The sequence below is a fragment of the Pipistrellus kuhlii genome, unplaced genomic scaffold, assembly GCF_014108245.1.
Source record: "Pipistrellus kuhlii isolate mPipKuh1 unplaced genomic scaffold, mPipKuh1.p scaffold_m20_p_8, whole genome shotgun sequence".
NCBI lineage: Eukaryota > Metazoa > Chordata > Mammalia > Chiroptera > Vespertilionidae > Pipistrellus > Pipistrellus kuhlii.
Genome location: NW_023425584.1, coordinates 25263279 through 25283007, shown reverse-complemented (window position 1 = coordinate 25283007; position 19729 = coordinate 25263279). Strand labels below are relative to the sequence as shown.

At 43.4% G+C, this 19729-nt stretch overlaps 1 protein-coding gene across 3 annotated transcripts in view; it reads left to right on the top strand.

Annotated features, from left to right (window-relative positions):
- The first annotated feature begins 897 nt into the window (after positions 1-897).
- LOC118711012 (protocadherin alpha-C2) overlaps positions 898-19729 on the top strand; it is a 109352-nt gene continuing 90520 nt past the window's right edge. The window contains exon 1 of one of the 3 annotated variants that reach the window (XM_036423896.2): positions 898-4028. In XM_036423896.2, the coding sequence (XP_036279789.1) occupies positions 1632-4028 (2397 nt within the window). In that variant the 5' untranslated portion in view covers positions 898-1631. Of the gene's footprint in view, positions 4029-10511; positions 13054-15989; positions 18615-19729 lie in introns of those variants that run through there. The other 2 variants (XM_036423901.2, XM_036423892.2) reach the window with 2 other exon arrangements.

Below are 19729 nucleotides of genomic sequence, written 5' to 3'. Positions count from 1 at the left end.
TGTTTTTGAAAAATAAAATAATGCGTTTCATCTATATTTTAATGATCAATTTAAACAATGATTTGGGCTTTTTTATTAGAAAGACAATAGACTAATTCTTATTAATATTAATCTCCTTAAAAATCCATAATACTTAAAATAGAAATGTTAAGAACATTCTTTTAAAAATTAACTAGTGGTGGTTTATGACCACATACATAAATTTTGATTTAGGTATGGGCCTATTTTTATAAATTGGACTGAAGTTGAAAAAGTTTATTAATATGTTTTTCTCAGTTTTTTTCTGAATACATTTAAATATTGATGATGGATTATTATTATCAAAATTTCAGATAAGCCGAAACTGGTTTGGCCTGGGTTTGATTCCGGTCAAGGGCATGTACCTTGGTTGCGGGCGCATCCCCATTATAGGGTGTGCAGGAGGCAGCTAATTGATGTTTCTCTCTCATTGATGTTTCTATCTATCTCTCTCTCTTCCTCTCTATAAAAAATCAATAAAATATATTTAAAAAATTTTCAGATAAAGTGTTCTTGATATTGATTCAATATTCATATTATTTTAACTGAAATATGACAATGTTTTGCCTTAATGTAAAAAAGAAAAATAATATAATTTCCTTAAAATTTCTTGTAGGAAGATCCAATGGATACTAATTCAATTTGGAATAATGACATTTGGAGGTTAAAAGTCAACATTCCAAATTGATGTTATATAATAAGCAACAAAGAGAAATGTTCCAAATATCATTATTGTAAGATTTAAAGTATCAGAAATGGCTTTTTAAAAATATTTTTATTGATTCCAGAGAGGAAGGGAGAGGGAGAGAGAAATAGAAACATCAGTGATGAAAGAGAATAATTGATTGGCTGCCTCCTTTATGCCCCACACTGGGGATTGAATCTGCAATCTGAGCCTGTGCCTTGAGTCCAACCGTGACCTCCTGGTCTATGCTCAACTACTGAATCACCTTGGCCGGGTCACAAATGGTTTTTATACAATGTTGAAGGAATCTTAAGTATGTTTCATCAAAATTTCTAAATATTTCATATGTAACTGCTTGGTAATGTTATACCATTTAAAAAATAAACACCCAAACTAGCCTAGGATAAGGTGAACTTCAGTGGTCCAAGTACCTTATTTTAAAACTAAAGTGTGCAGTTAAAATATTTAATAATAAAAAAGATATGAGCTGATAGATTATTTTAAATAAAAAGATGTACTTATTTATGCATATCGTGATTTTCCCAAATGCAATTGTAATATTTTTGTGAAAACAGCTAAAGGAAAATATTGAATTACATACTCTCTAAAGTGACATTTGAAATGTCTGGGCCTTTAAAAGGATATAAAATTGAAAATGATTGCCTTGCGTAAATTGCAAATGAATATGAGGCTATCTTGGAAGTCAATGAATGGATCTAAAATCTACAGCCAGCCACATGATGTCGCTGTATACCACAAAGTCTTGTCAATGGAAATGTACTGATCGCCAACAATAAAGGAGGAAGCTCCATTTTGTCATCGTCCGAGAGAAGACAGAAACGCCGAGAGAAAGTACTAAAAATATGAAGTAAAGAGATATGATTTTGAAGTAAGGTGAGAGAGGTACGAAAAGTGTAGTGCTTTTGCGATGCTGTATCTCAGGCGAGGAGGCAAGGGAGCCCGGCGCCTGCTGCTCTCTCTTCTGCTTCTTGCGATCTGGAAGGCGGGGAGCAGCCAGGTCCACTACTCGGTCCCCGAGGAGGCCAAGCACGGCACCTTCGTGGGCCGCGTCGCGCAGGACCTGGGGCTGGAGCTGGCGGAGCTGGTGCCGCGCCTGTTCCGGGTGGCGTCCAAGGGCCGCGGGGACCTCCTGGAGGTAAATCTGCAGAATGGCATTTTGTTTGTGAATTCTCGGATCGATCGGGAGGAGCTGTGCGGGCGGAGCTTGGAGTGCAGCATCCACCTGGAGGTGGTGGTGCAGAGGCCGCCACAGTTTTTCCACGTGGAGGTGGAGGTGAAGGACATTAACGATAACCCACCAGTCTTCAGAGAGAGAGAACAAAGGTTATTTATTCCTGAATCTAGACTGCTGGGATCGCACTTCCCGCTAGAGGGCGCTGCTGACGCAGACATTGGCACTAATTCTCTCTTAACGTACACGCTCAGCCCCAGTGATTACTTCTCGTTGGATATACAGGCAAGTGATGAACTGAGTAAGTCACTTGCGCTTGAATTGAGGAAAGTTTTGGACAGAGAAGAAACGCCAGAACTTCGTTTATTATTGACAGCCACTGATGGGGGCAAACCTGAGCTGCAAGGTACGGTTCAACTGCTGATAACGGTGCTCGACGTTAATGATAACGCCCCGGTGTTTTCTCAGGCCGTGTACAGAGTCCATCTATCAGAAACTATAGCAAATGGAACATTAGTAACCACACTAAACGCCTCTGACGCCGACGAAGGAGTAAATGGAGAAATTGCCTTCTTCTTTGGCAGCGATGTTCCTGTCAACATTAGAAAGAACTTCAACATTGATTCCGGCTCAGGAGAAATTACCCTGCTTGGAAAACTGGATTATGAAGAAACGAAATCCTACGAAATCCAGGTAAAGGCAGTTGATAAAGGAAGTCCTCCGATGTCAAATCACTGCAAGGTTTTTGTGAAAGTGCTGGATGAAAATGACAATGCTCCGGAGCTGGCGGTCCGGTCCTTGTCCTTGCCGGTCGGGGAGGACGCCCCCCTCGGCACCGTCATTGCCTTCGTCTCCGTGTCCGACCGGGACTCCAGTGCCAACGGACAGGTGACCTGCACCCTGACACCGCATGTCCCCTTCAAGCTGGTCTCCACCTTCAAGAATTACTACTCACTAGTGCTGGACAGCGCCCTGGACCGCGAGAAGCTGTCACACTACGAGCTGGTGGTGACAGCGCGGGACGGGGGCTCGCCTTCGCTGTCGGCCACAGCCAGCGTGTCCGTGGAGGTGGCCGACGTGAACGACAACGCGCCCACGTTCGCGCAGCCCGAGTACACGGTGTTCGTGAAGGAGAACAACCCGCCCGGCTGCCACATCTTCACGGTGTCGGCGCGGGACGCGGACGCGCAGGAGAACGCGCTGGTGTCCTACTCGCTGGTGGAGCGGCGGGTGGGCGAGCGCGCGCTGTCGAGCTACGTGTCGGTGCACGCGGAGAGCGGCCGGGTGTTCGCGCTGCAGCCCCTGGACCACGAGGAGCTGGAGCTGCTGCGCTTCCAGGTGAGCGCGCGCGACGCGGGCGTGCCTCCTCTGGGCAGCGCCGTGACGCTGCAGGTGTTCGTGCTGGACGAGAACGACCACGCGCCCGCGCTGCTGCCGCCGGGGGCGGGCGCCGGGGGCGGCGCGGGGGGCGGCGAGCTGGTGTGGCGGGCGGTGGGCGCGGGCCACGTGGTGGCGAAGGTGCGCGCGGTGGACGCGGACTCGGGCTACAACGCGTGGCTGTCCTACGAGCTGCTGCCGGCGGCGGGCGGTGCGCGCAGCCCGTTCCGCGTGGGGCTGTACACGGGCGAGATCAGCACGACGCGCGCCCTGGACGAGGCGGACGCGCCGCGCCAGCGCCTCCTGGTGCTGGTGAAGGACCATGGCGAGCCTGCGCTGGCGGTCACGGCCACCGTGCTGCTGTCGCTGGTGGACAGCGGCCAGGCGCCTAAGGCCTCGTTGGGAATGTCAGCGGGGGCCACGGACCCAAAGTTGGCGCTGGTGGACGTGAACGTGTACCTGATCATCGCCATCTGCGCGGTGTCCAGCCTGTTGGTACTCACGCTGCTGCTGTACACGGCTCTGCGGTGCTCCGCGTCACCCATGGAGGGCGCGTGCGGGCCGGGGAAGCCGGTGCTGGTGTGCTCCAGCGCGGTGGGCAGCTGGTCTTACTCGCAGCAGAGGCGGCAGAGGGTGTGCTCTGGGGAGGGGCCGCCCAAGACGGACCTCATGGCCTTCAGCCCCAGTCTTCCTCCTGGTCCGAACATGTCGGAAGAAAATCAACATCCAGAAGGAAATTCGGAACATTCTGGTAACGTAAGTCCATCTTTCAACCTTTGCCTTTGATGTTTTTAAATTTAACTTATATAACCAACTTTTAAAATGTGACATTTTAGAAGGTATTCAAAGTGTTCACTAAAATTGAAAGAAATCTTACCATTCAATACAGGTATTTATTTTATTGTTTACTGCTGCATCTTGAATGGAACATAGAGTTATCTAATAATACTTCACAGAGAGGTCAACAATAAGCACAACAAAACTAATGTAGGGACAAATTGACGTATTCTTTGAAAAAGCATTCTACTTAAAAAGAACACACACAGAAAATACTAAATATTCTTGATTATGTTTAACACAGGATTTCAACGTAGTCAATTACAGTGACATTTTCAGTTTTTTTTTTTTTTACTTTAATCTTATAGTGAAATGTCAAGTCTTTGGCAAAAATTAATTTCTCTTGCCCATTCGCATTACTATGTTCCCATAGTTATATTATTTCCTAATGTGCAGGCTTAGGATTTCTTCCATAGACACTCAATATTTATTTATGGATCCATTCGACAAGCACAAACGGAGAACCTTCTTATACACTAAGCCCTGCTGTAGAACCTAGGGACAGAGCAACAGTGAAACAAGATAGGGAAGGCCTCTGGCTTGGGGAGGAGGGGAAACACATTGTATTTAAAAATAACAATTTTAAATCTGTTTTTACCTATTTAAAATAACAATTGGGTTATGAAAAAACTTGGATTTGGTATAATATTGCTTTTTCTATTTTTTTTTTGTATAAGGATGTTTATAAAGGGAGATGTTGTTCTATTCATAACTTTAAAATATTTTTATTGATTTCAGAGAGGAATGGAGAGGGAGAGAGAGAGAGAGAAACATCAATGATGAGAGTCATTAATGGGCTGTCTCCTGCATGCCTTATACTGGGGATCAAGCCCATATATGCCCTGACATGAAATTAAACCATGATCTCCTGGTTTGTAGGTCGATGCTCAACCACTGAGCCATGACAGCTGGGCTATTCGTGACTTTTTAAAAAAGAGGCAATAAAATGCTGAGTGTTATCAGCAAGCTTTCTTAAAAACAAAGCTGATGAAGGTTTTCCCCTATATATGTGAATAGTACTCAGAAAATGTATGTAATTCTCATTGCATCAGCCAAAGCAAAATATAGTCAAGTAGAGGAAAATGTCCTGGAAAGGTGAATTAAAATGATCAAACAATTGGGATGAATAGAGAAAACTATATTTTGAAGCTGAACTAAAAAAATCACAAATAGTATGGAAAGCGTAAACATACATTTTCTCCTATCAAGCCAGAAAAACTTGAGTTACAAGCTGGCATTTGAATCTAAACTGGCACAATTTGTTTCTTGAAGAACTTATATAGGTTGAAAAGAGTTATCTAATAATATTTCACAGAGAGGTCAACAATAAGATTGTTAATGGAATTGAGTGTCATTTAATGAATACCAATAGCCTTTTGAATTTGGCCTGAAGACATTCAGACATGCCTTCGCATAAATACATTTGGGATCGCTGACAAAAAGAAAATTAGATTGATGCTCAACAGTTCTTTCTATATATTGATTATTATTGTAAAGGTAAAAACTCTTCTGGGTTTGTTAAAGATATTAACTTGAAGATAAATCTCAAATATTGGTTAATGATCACTAAACTAAAAGAAGTAGGTTTAAAAACGTGTTTTTTAATGAAAAGGTAATTCTGGAATGGAGAAAAAGATTATTGTGGAGAGATTTGTTACTTAGTATTTCCTTGAACATAAATAAATATGAATGGAATTCCCATTGGTAATTAATATTCTCATCTCATTCAGAATTTTTGAGTAGTTAACAGAACTTTCAATAGTTCTATCTTTATAAGATTTCTTTCAGGAAATGTATTATATCAATTCCTCTTTTTTATAAAGATGAACCATTGCTTTATTTTCTTATTTTTTTCACTTGTTCTTTTCTATGATTAATGAATGGGTTATTCATACAATATTTTAGTATTAATAAAAACACAGAATAATATAGATTTATAACAAAACTTATTCTTTAGTGTTTATTTCATGGTATATTTACATTTCAAATTAATCATTCATTTAGGAAATTTACTGACTAAAGAATGGTCAGATCCTCAGAACAGGAAGTTTTATATGATGAGATCTTCTACCAGATAATAATCATTGTTATGCAACTAGATTCATTTTGGTTAATGTTAAAGTTAGTAGCTTCACAGCTCTGTTGTCTATCTGAAAACACTAGGCAAAGATCACCATGCTGTACATACTGAGAATAGCAGTTATTCTCATGTTTCTATGGAGGCTCCAATTTTCAAACACCCCAAGGGAAACAAAATCTTGTTAACCACATAAGTTATTGTCTTTCTTAAAATTCTTCAATCTCGGTAATTAGTTTTTCATGACTATGATTTGAGGAATTATAATTTTGTTTTCAAGTTACCTTGGTATGATGATACCAGTGTGATTTCACTTGTCTGAAAGTGTTATTTTTACATCACCTAAAATGCAAGGCAGGGCACTTGAGAAGAAGAATTCTTGATATATATGCCCCTTCTCTTAAAAAAAAGCAAAACAAACCCAAAAAACAAAAAGTTTCCTTTCCAAGAAGTGTTACTCTATTTTCTGGTATAACTATGTGACTAGAAAGTAAGATATTGCCCATCTGGTGTTGCTCAGTGGTTGAGCATCAAACTATGAACCAGGTGGCCATGCACAGTTCGGTTCCTAGTCAAGGAACGTGCCCAGATTGCAGGTTGTTTCCCAATCCAGTACAGGGCATGTAGGAGGCAGCCAATTGATGTTTCTCTCTCTCTCTCTCTCTCTCTCTCTCTCTCTCTCTCTCTCTCTCAAATAAAAAAAAACATATGTAAAAAAGAATACAAATAGATAAGAATGAGGAATAGTTATTTATTTTGGTAACAATATTTATGTTCTGTTCCTTCTGGGAACACTGGAGGATTTCCCTTCCCTGTTACCTTGAGGTGTGTTTTTCTTTGACCAATGAAATGTGAATATGTCTCACTTCCTAGCAGAAGTATGTATGTGCCCTTGACTAGGAATCGAACCTGTGATCCTTCAGTCTGCAGGAGGATGCTCTAACCACTAAGTGACTGGTCAGCGCTATTATTGACTTTTTATTTTTTATTAAGGTATCTGACCATTAAGCAGATTGGATCCCATGGAAAAAATTATGTGTTTCTTTTATTTTTATAAAAGGTAGGAAAAAATAAACAATTTAGAATGTTTTAGGATCTGGCCAGTGTTGCTCAATAGTTGAGCATTGACTTATGAACCAGGAGGACAGGGCACAAGCTGGGGTTGCAGGCTTGATCCCCAGTAGGGAGCGTGCAGGAGACAGCCAATCAATGATTCTTTCTCATCATTAAGGTTTCCATTTCCCTTCCCTCTCCCTTCCTCTGTGAAATCATTAAAAAAATATTTAAAATGTTTTAGGCACTTCTACTTCTTCTTCTTCTTCTTCTTCTTCTTCTTCTTCTTCTTCTTCTTCTTCTTCTTCTCCTTCTTCTTCTTCTTCTTCTTCGTTGTTGCCATTGTCGTCTTCGTCTTTGTCTTCATCTTGTCTTGCTTAGTATCCATTCCTCGCCTCCCCCCCTTTTTTTTCCTTCTAGGGCTTTGTTTCAGTTTTGTGAAAGACTGAGATGAAGATATTGCAAGAATAAATGCTCAGATACATAAACCTTAGGGAACTGACAGTTCATTTTGATAAGTGCAAAGGGTATTGCTGCACCAAATTACCACAAACTTTGTGGCTTAAAACAACAGAAATGTATTTCTTGTAGTTCTAGAGGCCAGAAGTCCAACATCAAGGTGTTTTGTCAGGGCCATGGTCCCTCTGAAGACTCTAGGGGTGAATTCATTCTGGTCTCTTCCAGTTTCTGGTGGTTCCTGGCATTCCTTGGCTTGTGGCAACATAACTCCAATTTCTGCCTCACATTTCTTTTCTGTGTCTCTTTGTATCTTTTCTGTATTTGCTGTATGGCTAACCCTAATCCAGGATGATGTTAGGGGTTAGAGTTACCTTAATTATATCCATAAGTATCTTTATTCCAAATAAAGTCATGTGCTAAGGATCTGTGTGTGTACTATTCAACCCACTACAGATATCAAGAGATGTCAAGCTGGGTGTTATTTGCTCAGCATGCCTTCTCATTCTTTTTTCCCCGTTGGGGGAAATGTGCTTGGATTTCTGGCATTGACACTCTATATCTCATACCCCCAGCCATGTCATTTAGAAAATTCAGCAAAATTACCATAAGGGATTACAAAAATTACCTTAACTAAGCTATGTTTCCAAGAGCTAATATCTGGTATAATTTCTTAATATGTCAATCGTAGCCATAATGTTGGCCACTGATAAGTATGTCAAAATTACCCAGTATTACAAACATGCAGTGCAACTACAGAGTGATATAATGGCCAGTCTGTAGCTATGTGAAATCAGTTTAAGATCCAAAAGAATTTGCTTACACGAGGTCTTGCACTTGCCTTCACAAGAGCAACCTCCTCATTTTCAGTCCACAGGACTTAGGAACGGCTTATTTCATCTCCCGGCTCCAACAATGAATATGTGACTCACATCTGGCCAAGTGAGGACCATCACAACTATTGACTAAAGGAAAGATAAGCCATCTAAACTGGATCAAAGGAAGTGATATTTTAGGATTTTTGCTGGGGCTATTAGGAAAAGGGCACTTTCTATTGAGAGTCACTAAATGTAGACTAAAAGTTACTTTGGCCTTTTTGCCATCACATGGGAAAAGCCTACCTGAGAAAGAAGGTCAGCAGAGGAAAATAAAGCATAAATATGGAGATAATAAAGTGTCTATACACAGCTCTGCCTGAAACCAGTAAATAATTGTCAATTTCCATGTATAAGACAGTAAGTGATGTTCTGCTTTCTTCAGTCAGTTCATTACTAGAGTATGATTAAAATAAATACACACTTCTATACAGGGTGTGAATAAGTTTCTTAAGATAGGACTCAAGAGAGAAATTAGCATTGATTTTTAGCACCAGAAAAAGCTAGTTTTTCTTTAGAAAATATTTTTGCTTTTCTTAAAAAATATATATATTTTTTATTGATTTTTTTTACAGAGAGGAAGGGAGAGAGATAGAGAGCTAGAAACGTCAATGAGAGAGAAACATTGACCAGCTGCCTCTTGCACACCCACTACTGGGGATGTGCCCGAAACCAATGTACATGCCCTTGCCCGGAATCGAACCTGGGACCTTTTGGACCGCAGACCGACGCTCTACTACTGAGCCAAATTGGCTTTGGCTTGCTTTTCTTTTATGGACACTTTTTTCTATTTCTAAAAACAAAATTTGTGACCTTAGAGTAACTGAAAATGATTATTATGTATTTTGGATACTGGCCCACCCCTAAATTAATTTTATTTCCTTCCCTATGTTATTTTATCTTATTTTTATATTGTTTGTGTGTTAAGAGGCCAATTAAGAATTAATAAAAGCACTAGCACTAAGAAAAGGATCAATTATACTTTTTTTAAAATGTAGTATATTTAAATGTAGTATAAAATATTTAAATGTAGTATAAAATGGAATATTTAAATGTAGTATAAAATGGAATATTCCTAGAGCAAGAACACATTTTTCAAGTGAGAAATTATTAACTTTCAAACATCTGCAAACAGTACAGAAAACGAAGTTAAATCACAAAAGATAACAATTGATTGAAGTAACCTTTGATTCCTATGTGCATCATTTTAAAAAATGGTTAAAAAAGACATAATGTAGCCAAAAGAACTAAAAGCAGGGTTTTATAAAATATAGATTTTTTTTCACACCCATTTCATAGCAGCATTGTTCACAATAGCCAAGAGCTGGAAACAGCCCAAATATCCATGAACAGGTGGATGAATAGCCAAACAAAATGTGGCATATACACACATGGGGATGAACAAAGTGTGGTATGTACACACATTATAATACTATTCAGTCTTAAAAACGAAGGAAACCCATCACATGCTACAACAAGGGTGAAACTAGAGGACATTATGCTGAGTGAAATAAGCCAGTCACAGACAAATACTGTATGACTCCACTAATATAGGGCGCCAAAGTGATTAAATTCTTAGAAACAGAAAGTAGAATGGTGTGTGGGGGTATTTTGTGGAGAAGTGGAGTTGTCTAGTGAATATGGAGTTTCAGATTTGTAAGGTGAAAAGTTCTGGAGATCTGTTTCACAACAATAGGAGTATACTTAACATACTGAACTGTATACTTAAAAACGGTTGAGATGGTAAATTTTATGTCTTTTAACCCAATAAAAAGGGGAAATGATATATATTCCAGAGTTTAAAATAATTAATCATGAAATTATTCATATTCAAAGATGAAAGTTATGAATGAACTTAGACCAGACAGTCTAGTTTTAAATCTATATAGGATAAGCAGTAAAGCCTACCTTTTGGCCACATGATGTCGCTGTCTACCACGGAGTGTTCTCTAGGAAGAAAAATACCCAGAGCCCCATTGTCACTCCAGAGAAGCGGAACAATAAGAGAAGCAGGAGACTAGAGGAGAATATTTCGGATTTTACAAAACATGATTTTCTAATTTGATCAGCTCACTGAGGATTGGTAATGGTGTCTCCTATGAGGAGGGACCCGGAGGTCGGGCGTCTGCTGCTCTCCATTCTGTTCCTGGCAGCCTGGGAGGCCGGGAGCGGCCAGGTCCACTACTCCGTCCAGGAGGAGGCCAAGCACGGCACCTTCGTGGGCCGCATCGCGCAGGACCTGGGGCTGGAGCTGGCGGAGCTGGTGCCGCGCCTGTTCCGGGTGGCGTCCAAGGGCCGCGGGGACCTCCTGGAGGTAAATCTGCAGAATGGCATTTTGTTTGTGAATTCTCGGATCGATCGGGAGGAGCTGTGCGGGCGGAGCGTGGAGTGCAGCATCCACCTGGAGGTGGTGGTGGAGAGGCCGCTGCAGGTCTTCCATGTGGAGGTGGAGGTGAAGGACATTAACGACAACCCTCCTATGTTTCCAATGTTGGTCAAGACTATCGGGTTTCACGAATCCAGGCTGCTTGAGTCGCGGTTTCCTCTAGAGGGAGCAACGGATGCAGATATCGGAGTGAATGCTCTTCTTTCCTACAAGCTCAGCTCCAGTGAGTTTTTCTCTCTAGACATACAGACAAACGATGAACTAAGCCAGTCTTTGTCTCTCGTGCTTAGGAAATCTCTGGACAGAGAGGAAACTGCCGCGGTTAATTTGTTATTAGTGGCTACGGATGGCGGCAAACCTGAGCTCACAGGCACCGTTCAATTGCATATTAATGTACTGGATGTGAATGACAATGAACCTACTTTTGACCAATCAGTTTACAAAGTGCAGTTGTTAGAGAACACCGCAAACGGAACGTTGGTGATTAAACTAAATTCTTCTGATGCGGACGAAGGATCAAACAGCGAGATTGTGTATTCATTTAGTAGTGATGTGCCCTCTGCTATAAACACAAAGTTCAAAATCGACCCCGGCACAGGGGAGATCAGAACTAAGGGACAATTAGATTATGAAGAAATGAAATCCTACGAGATTCAAGTCCTTGCATATGACAATGGAACTCCGTCGATGACTGGGCACTGTAAAGTTTCGGTGAAACTTGTGGACATCAATGACAACACACCAGAAGTCTCAATAACATCCCTTTCACTTCCGATTCAAGAGGACGCTCTGCCGGGCACAGTAATCGCCCTTATTATGGTGTCCGATCGCGACTCAGGGGCCAACGGGCAAGTGACCTGCTCCCTGACACCCCATGTCCCCTTCAAGCTGGTGTCCACCTTCAAGAATTACTATTCGCTGGTGCTGGACAGCGCCCTGGACCGCGAGAAGCTGTCACACTACGAGCTGGTGGTGACAGCGCGGGACGGGGGCTCGCCTTCGCTGTCGGCCACAGCCAGCGTGTCCGTGGAGGTGGCCGACGTGAACGACAACGCGCCCACGTTCGCGCAGCCCGAGTACACGGTGTTCGTGAAGGAGAACAACCCGCCCGGCTGCCACATCTTCACGGTGTCGGCGCGGGACGCGGACGCGCAGGAGAACGCGCTGGTGTCCTACTCGCTGGTGGAGCGGCGGGTGGGCGAGCGCGCGCTGTCGAGCTACGTGTCGGTGCACGCGGAGAGCGGCCGGGTGTTCGCGCTGCAGCCCCTGGACCACGAGGAGCTGGAGCTGCTGCGCTTCCAGGTGAGCGCGCGCGACGCGGGCGTGCCTCCTCTGGGCAGCGCCGTGACGCTGCAGGTGTTCGTGCTGGACGAGAACGACCACGCGCCCGCGCTGCTGCCGCCGGGGGCGGGAGCGGGCGCCGGGGGCGGCGCGGGGGGCGGCGAGCTGGTGTGGCGGGCGGTGGGCGCGGGCCACGTGGTGGCGAAGGTGCGCGCGGTGGACGCGGACTCGGGCTACAACGCGTGGCTGTCCTACGAGCTGCTGCCGGCGGCGGGCGGTGCGCGCAGCCCGTTCCGCGTGGGGCTGTACACGGGCGAGATCAGCACGACGCGCGCCCTGGACGAGGCGGACGCGCCGCGCCAGCGCCTCCTGGTGCTGGTGAAGGACCATGGCGAGCCAGCGCTGGCGGTCACGGCCACCGTGCTGCTGTCGCTGGTGGACAGCGGCCAGGCGCCTAAGGCCTCCTTGCGAGAGTCCTCTGGCCCCGCGAGCGCGGAGGCGGCGCTGGTGGACGTGAACGTGTACCTGATCATCGCCATCTGCGCGGTGTCCAGCCTGTTGGTGCTCACGCTGCTGCTGTACACGGCTCTGCGGTGCTCGGCGACGCCCACGGAGGGTGCGTGCGGGCCGGGGAAGCCGGTGCTGGTGTGCTCCAGCGCGGTGGGCAGCTGGTCTTACTCCCATCAGAGGCAGCAGAGGGTGTGCTCTGGGGAGGGGCCGCCCAAGACGGACCTCATGGCTTTCAGCCCCAGCCTACCTCAGGGTCCTGGCTCCACCGAAGAAAGACAACCCTCAGATTCGGAACACTTAGGAAAGGTGAGTTTTTAAATATTTTTTCTGTCAGTTGTAAAATTGTTTTATTTCCTTAATTCTTTATGAGTGTATTATTTCTACTCAAAGCTCTGTCTTTATTTTATACCATTATCTTAATGTGCAGCACATGGAATGGATCAGAGATGATTTTTTTTTTTGGCATTTACATAATTGAACCTCTCCATGAATAATAAGGCCTTGACGGATTAAAAAACACTTGAGCAAAATGTGAAAACTTAGTATTGCCTGTAAATATTTGTTCTCAAGTTAAAAATCCCAAGTGTAAGAAATGTATAGTCTATGATTATATAATACATTTTCCATAGTATACATCCATATATTCTATAAGAATATGTTGAAATAAGACTATCTTATATATCTGGACATGTCCTCAATTATTATTTCAATCAAGAATTAATTTGGCCTAAACTGGTCTGGCTCAGTGGATAGAGCGTCAGTCTGCGGACTGAAGGGTCCCAGGTTCAATTCCAGTCAAGGGCATGTACATTGGCTTAGGGAACATCCCCAGTGGGGGGTGTGCAGGAGGCAGCTGATGGATGTTTCTCTCTCATCGATGTTTCTAGCTCTCTATCCCTCTTCCTTCCACTCTAATAAAAATCAATAAAATATATTAAAAAATGGAATTGTTTGAAATGCAGTTCGAAAGGGCTCTCAGCATGCATCCATGAGATGCAGGTTTAAGAAAAAAGAATTAATTTCCCTTTACCTGTATAAACAATTCATAAATTAGTTTTTTTCCTCCTTGTGTTTGAAAACAGCTTTAATGGATCTTTTAATGATAGGTCCTCCAAAATTATCTATTATAAGTCATTACTACCCATGGCATCACTTTGTATGGCTTTCAGTAGTAAAATAAATGGTTACTTGGGATAGAGATTTCACACTTGCAAAATCCTGGGAGTTTTAAGGCACAATAGAGAGTTTATTGAGAAAATAGGCCCCATTTTAATTATAATTAATAAATATTTATTAGTGTAACTTGCCTGTTAACTTATATTACTTGACAAAGTTAATTTAAAATACTTACTTATTTATTCATTGAACATTAATTGATAATTCATTCTGTTCTAAATATGAATGAGAAAACATGAGTAATTTGCAATCCTGCTTACGTACACAGAAAAAAACTGGTATAAAATACTTTTTTCTAGTACTTAAATCATATGTTTGGTTGATTTCATTTAAAAAAGGGTCTGACTATAAATAAAAATTTGGACATTCTCTTACCTCTGTAAATTCAACCTCTTCCTATGGACTTTCTTTGCTCAATTTCCACATGCTCAGAGAACTCATGCCTGTCACTGAATCCATCTTTAATCCATTTGGAAATGAAATTTAAAATTTTTTTTATCTAAAGGAAGATGTCTTGGGGTGAAATAAAATAGTGTTCTACTTTTGGGTCTTAGTTATTTGCTGATTCTCCCCTCTCCCCCAATGTATGTGGTTATTGATCAATCATTGAAATAATTTCCAAAAAGTGATCTTAGTCACAGCCCCTTCCAGATAGGCCAGAATATCAACTTCCATCTGGGATATTCTTTTATAGGAATTGAGTAGTTTGTTGGGGAGATTTTGAGTTACATTTAAGGATAGTCTGTTTCTACAGGAAACGTATTAGTTTCTTATCATTGATAAGCCTCAAAATTCAGAGTATATGTTTCCCGGGAATCAGAAAAGTTAATAGAAGGCTTTATATATTTACAGAGAAAAACAAGTAGCTTGAACAAATAAGGAAGAAGCTTTTTTGGGGGAGGAATCATTCTGTATAGAATCATATGTGTAAAATATCATAGCTACACACCACCTTGAGACTTGTGAGTTGAATGTATGAATGGTCAGGTGCAGTTCTTCCTGCTGGAGGTCTGGCCACTACATTTCTACTGTGGTTCAATGGCAAACTTTTAAAACTATATCCAAGTGTGCCCACACCTCCAGGAGTCACATTTTTTTGCTAGGTAAGTTTTAGTGTTTCGTATTCCTTATTTACATTTTCCTTAAGTTGCATCAGTTCACTCTTAAATGTCATAAAATGTATGTTATTACAATAAGTTGTCAATTCATCATATAATAACTAATATGAAGTACATGATGTTTAAAAATTTTTAAGTTTGTTTCTCACTTAAAAACTCACTACTTTTCAAGATTTATCAAACAACTAGCATCTTAATCTTTATAATTATTTCCTAGGTCCCTGCTTTTCCAAAATAATTATTAAATGTTTACTTAACTTATTTTTCATGACCTTGTACAATAGTTAGAAATTTGTAAATTTGATATTAACAAATATTATTACTGTAACTTACCCGATTACTTATATTACTTGACAAAGTTAATTTAAAAGATTTACTTATTTATTCATTAAAACATTGATTAGTCATTCTGTTCTAAATAGGAATAAAATATGAGTAAGTTGCAATCCCGGCTTGCATTCAATAAGTACACAGAAAAAAACTAGTATGAAAAAATTTTCCTACTTAATTCACATGTTTGCTTCCATTTAAAAAGGGTCTGATTATAAACAAAAATTTGGACATTCTCTTACCTCTGTAAATTCAACCTTTTCCCATGGACTTTCTTTGCTCAACTTCCAAATGCTCAGAGAACTCATGCCTGTCACTGAATTCACAGAGATCTTTGGAACATTTTATTGCCTCATCTTACATATATTGAGCAGTGAATCATGTGCTAAAGTTACCTTTCTCTTTTTACTGATTGGTTAAATCACCACTTCTTCCAAGTAAGAAAATTTCAAGAAACCGGAATTCAGAAATTAAAAGCTGCCTCTTTGGTGAAACTAGGGATCACACTCAATCAGTGGTACAAAATGTGTACCTCAGTAGTGCAAAATGTGATCCTTTTCTTGAGAAGCGTCAAAGTCGGCAGGGAGTGCTGAAAGAACAAGATATTAATAGCAGCTTAGAGGATGAATTTCCAGAATGGGTTACTTACGGTTTGGAGCCACATGATGTCGCTCTGTACCATAAAATGATCTGATAGAGACAGGAAGAAAAAAAAAAAATCCCTTCTATTGTGATTGTAAAGAAGCTGCATCCACTATCCGAATGCTGGAAAATGGAGGATGCAGCGACACTGGTCTGAATGGTCGGAAGATATCTTTTGATTTTGAAATAAGATCCCTTAATGAGATGGAGATTTCCTGGGGAAGAGGCCAGGAATCCCGGCGTCTGCTGCTCTCCCTTCTGTTCTTCACCACCTGGAAGGTAGGGAGCGGCCAGATCCATTATTCAGTTCCGGAGGAGGCCAAGCACGGCACCTTCGTGGGCCGCATCGCGCAGGACCTGGGGCTGGAGCTGGCGGAGCTGGTGCCGCGCCTGTTCCGGGTGGCGTCCAAGGGCCGCGGGGACCTCCTGGAGGTAAATCTGCAGAATGGCATTTTGTTTGTGAATTCTCGGATCGATCGGGAGGAGCTGTGCGGGCGGAGCGTGGAGTGCAGCATCCACCTGGAGGTGGTGGTGGAGAGGCCGCTGCAGGTTTTCCATGTGGAGGTGGAGGTGAAGGACATTAATGACAATCCTCCTGTGTTCCCCAGAACACAAAAGAATCTGTATATCGCGGAATCCAGGCCGCTTGACTCCCGGTTTCCGCTAGAGGGCGCCTCGGATGCAGATATCGGGGAGAACTCTCTGCTGACTTACAGACTGAGCTCCAATGAATATTTCTCGCTGGAAAAACCTTCCAAAGGTGAGCAAGTAAAACGTCTTGGGCTTGTATTAAGGAAACTTTTAGACAGGGAAGAAGCCCCAGAGATTTTTTTAGTGCTCACGGCCACGGATGGTGGCAAACCTGAGCTGACGGGCACCATTCAGTTACATATCACAGTGCTGGACGCCAATGACAACGCCCCAGCTTTCGACAGAACACTCTATGTAGTGAAATTACCAGAAAATGTTCCTAATGGAACGTTGGTAATTAAACTTAGTGCTTCAGATTTAGACGAAGGCTTGAATGGAGATATTACTTATTCATTATCAACTGATAGTTTACCAAACGTGAAATCCAAGTTCCATATAGATCCAGTTACTGGAGAAATTATGGTAATGGGACATATCGATTTTGAAGAAAGCAAATCCTATGAAATTCTTGTAGAGGGCATTGATAAGGGACAGCCTCCACTCGCTGGCCATTGCACAGTTATGGTGGAAGTTGAAGATACCAATGATAATGTCCCAGTAATGGAGTTCAAGTCCCTGTCACTCCCAATAAGAGAAGACGCTTCCCTGGGCACCGTCATAGCCCTGATAAGGGTGTCTGACCTGGACTCCGGTGCCAACGGACAGGTGACCTGCACTCTGTCGCCACACGTTCCCTTCAAGCTGGTGTCCACCTTCAAGAATTACTATTCGCTGGTGCTGGACAGCGCCCTGGACCGCGAGAAGCTGTCACACTACGAGCTGGTGGTGACAGCGCGGGACGGGGGCTCGCCTTCGCTGTCGGCCACAGCCAGCGTGTCCGTGGAGGTGGCCGACGTGAACGACAACGCGCCCACGTTCGCGCAGCCCGAGTACACGGTGTTCGTGAAGGAGAACAACCCGCCCGGCTGCCACATCTTCACGGTGTCGGCGCGGGACGCGGACGCGCAGGAGAACGCGCTGGTGTCCTACTCGCTGGTGGAGCGGCGGGTGGGCGAGCGCGCGCTGTCGAGCTACGTGTCGGTGCACGCGGAGAGCGGCCGGGTGTTCGCGCTGCAGCCCCTGGACCACGAGGAGCTGGAGCTGCTGCGCTTCCAGGTGAGCGCGCGCGACGCGGGCGTGCCTCCTCTGGGCAGCGCCGTGACGCTGCAGGTGTTCGTGCTGGACGAGAACGACCACGCGCCCGCGCTGCTGCCGCCGGGGGCGGGCGCCGGGGGCGGCGCGGGGGGCGGCGAGCTGGTGTGGCGGGCGGTGGGCGCGGGCCACGTGGTGGCGAAGGTGCGCGCGGTGGACGCGGACTCGGGCTACAACGCGTGGCTGTCCTACGAGCTGCTGCCGGCGGCGGGCGGTGCGCGCAGCCCGTTCCGCGTGGGGCTGTACACGGGCGAGATCAGCACGACGCGCGCCCTGGACGAGGCGGACGCGCCGCGCCAGCGCCTCCTGGTGCTGGTGAAGGACCATGGCGAGCCTGCGCTGGCGGTCACGGCCACCGTGCTGCTGTCGCTGGTGGACAGCGGCCAGGCGCCGAAGACTTCATTGCGGGCATCTTCTGGCGCTGCAGACGCGGAGACGGCTCTGGTGGACGTGAACGTGTACCTGATCATCGCCATCTGCGCGGTGTCCAGCCTGCTGGTGCTCACGCTGCTGCTGTACACGGCTCTGCGGTGCTCGGCTTCGCCCACGGAGGGCGCGTGCGGGCCGGGGAAGCCGGTGCTGGTGTGCTCCAGCGCGGTGGGCAGCTTGTCATACTCACATCAGAGGCAGCAGAGGGTGTGCTCTGGGGAGGGGCCGCCCAAGACGGACCTCATGGCCTTCAGCCCCAGTCTTTCTCCGTGTCCAGTACGAGAGGTGGAAACGGAAGAACAGTCTATTGGAGGAGACCACTCTATGAAGGTGGGTATTACTTTTTAAATTTTTTTTGTGTGAATAATATTTTATTTCACAACCTCGTCAAATACATGTCTTGGAATATCTTCATCCTCTGTCTGCATAGCATCCTTCTATTATGCCTTAAATACAATATATCCAGAAATACCTATTGTAGCATAGTTTATTTTAAAAGTTGATTTTATATTTTGTCTATTGTACCCTGTGCATCAACTTTTGCTGGTTACTTCAACTTAAAAAATATTTCATTTATCCTGAACTTATTTATATTTTTACTACAAATATTTAATGTTTTTGTGGGCTTTAAAATAAGCCTTTAACTTTTTAATGTTATAAATGTTTGTAGGATTAGCACTTTAATTCACAAGTCTACTTATTTTTCAAATCTAAATTAAAATGACCATGTTACAGTAACAAAAAGATTGATCTGATCAATTTTCTTCCTGGTAAAAGTGTGCTTTCTATTCCCTAAATAAAGAATATGTGTAGTAGTGTAACATAACTTATACTGCATAATATATCTTTAATATTCAAAATTTATACTTTATTCTTAATAGTACTATATGAAAATAGGAAGTTCATTCATAAAATGATCTAATCTATGAAATTAAATTGTGTTTTAAGCTTTTAACTTTGTTTAAAATTTTTTTTATTCTGGAGTGATGGTACCCATGCTAGTTGTATAAAATTACGTGTTTACCATTTAGTACTTATTTTAGCAGCAGAAAATAATTACTATTTATTTATTTATTTATTTATTAATATATATTTTTTATTGATTTTGTACAGAGAGGAAGGGAGAGAGATAGAGAGCCAGAAACATCATCGATGAGAGAGTCATCGATCAGTTGCCTCTTGCACACCCCCTACTGGGGATATGCCCGCAACCAAGGTACATGCCCTTGACCGGAATCGAACCCGGGACCCTTCAGTCCCCAAGCCGACGCTCTATCCATTGAGCCAAACCGGTCCCGGCTATTTATATAATTTCACCCAGTATCCTATTGTTTAGCAGAATGAGGCATTGCTTATCATATCAAGCATTAGCTCTTCCACTTTGAGGAAGGAGTTATGATTATGTTAACTAATGAAGAGCATTTGAAGATAACTTTTATTTTAGA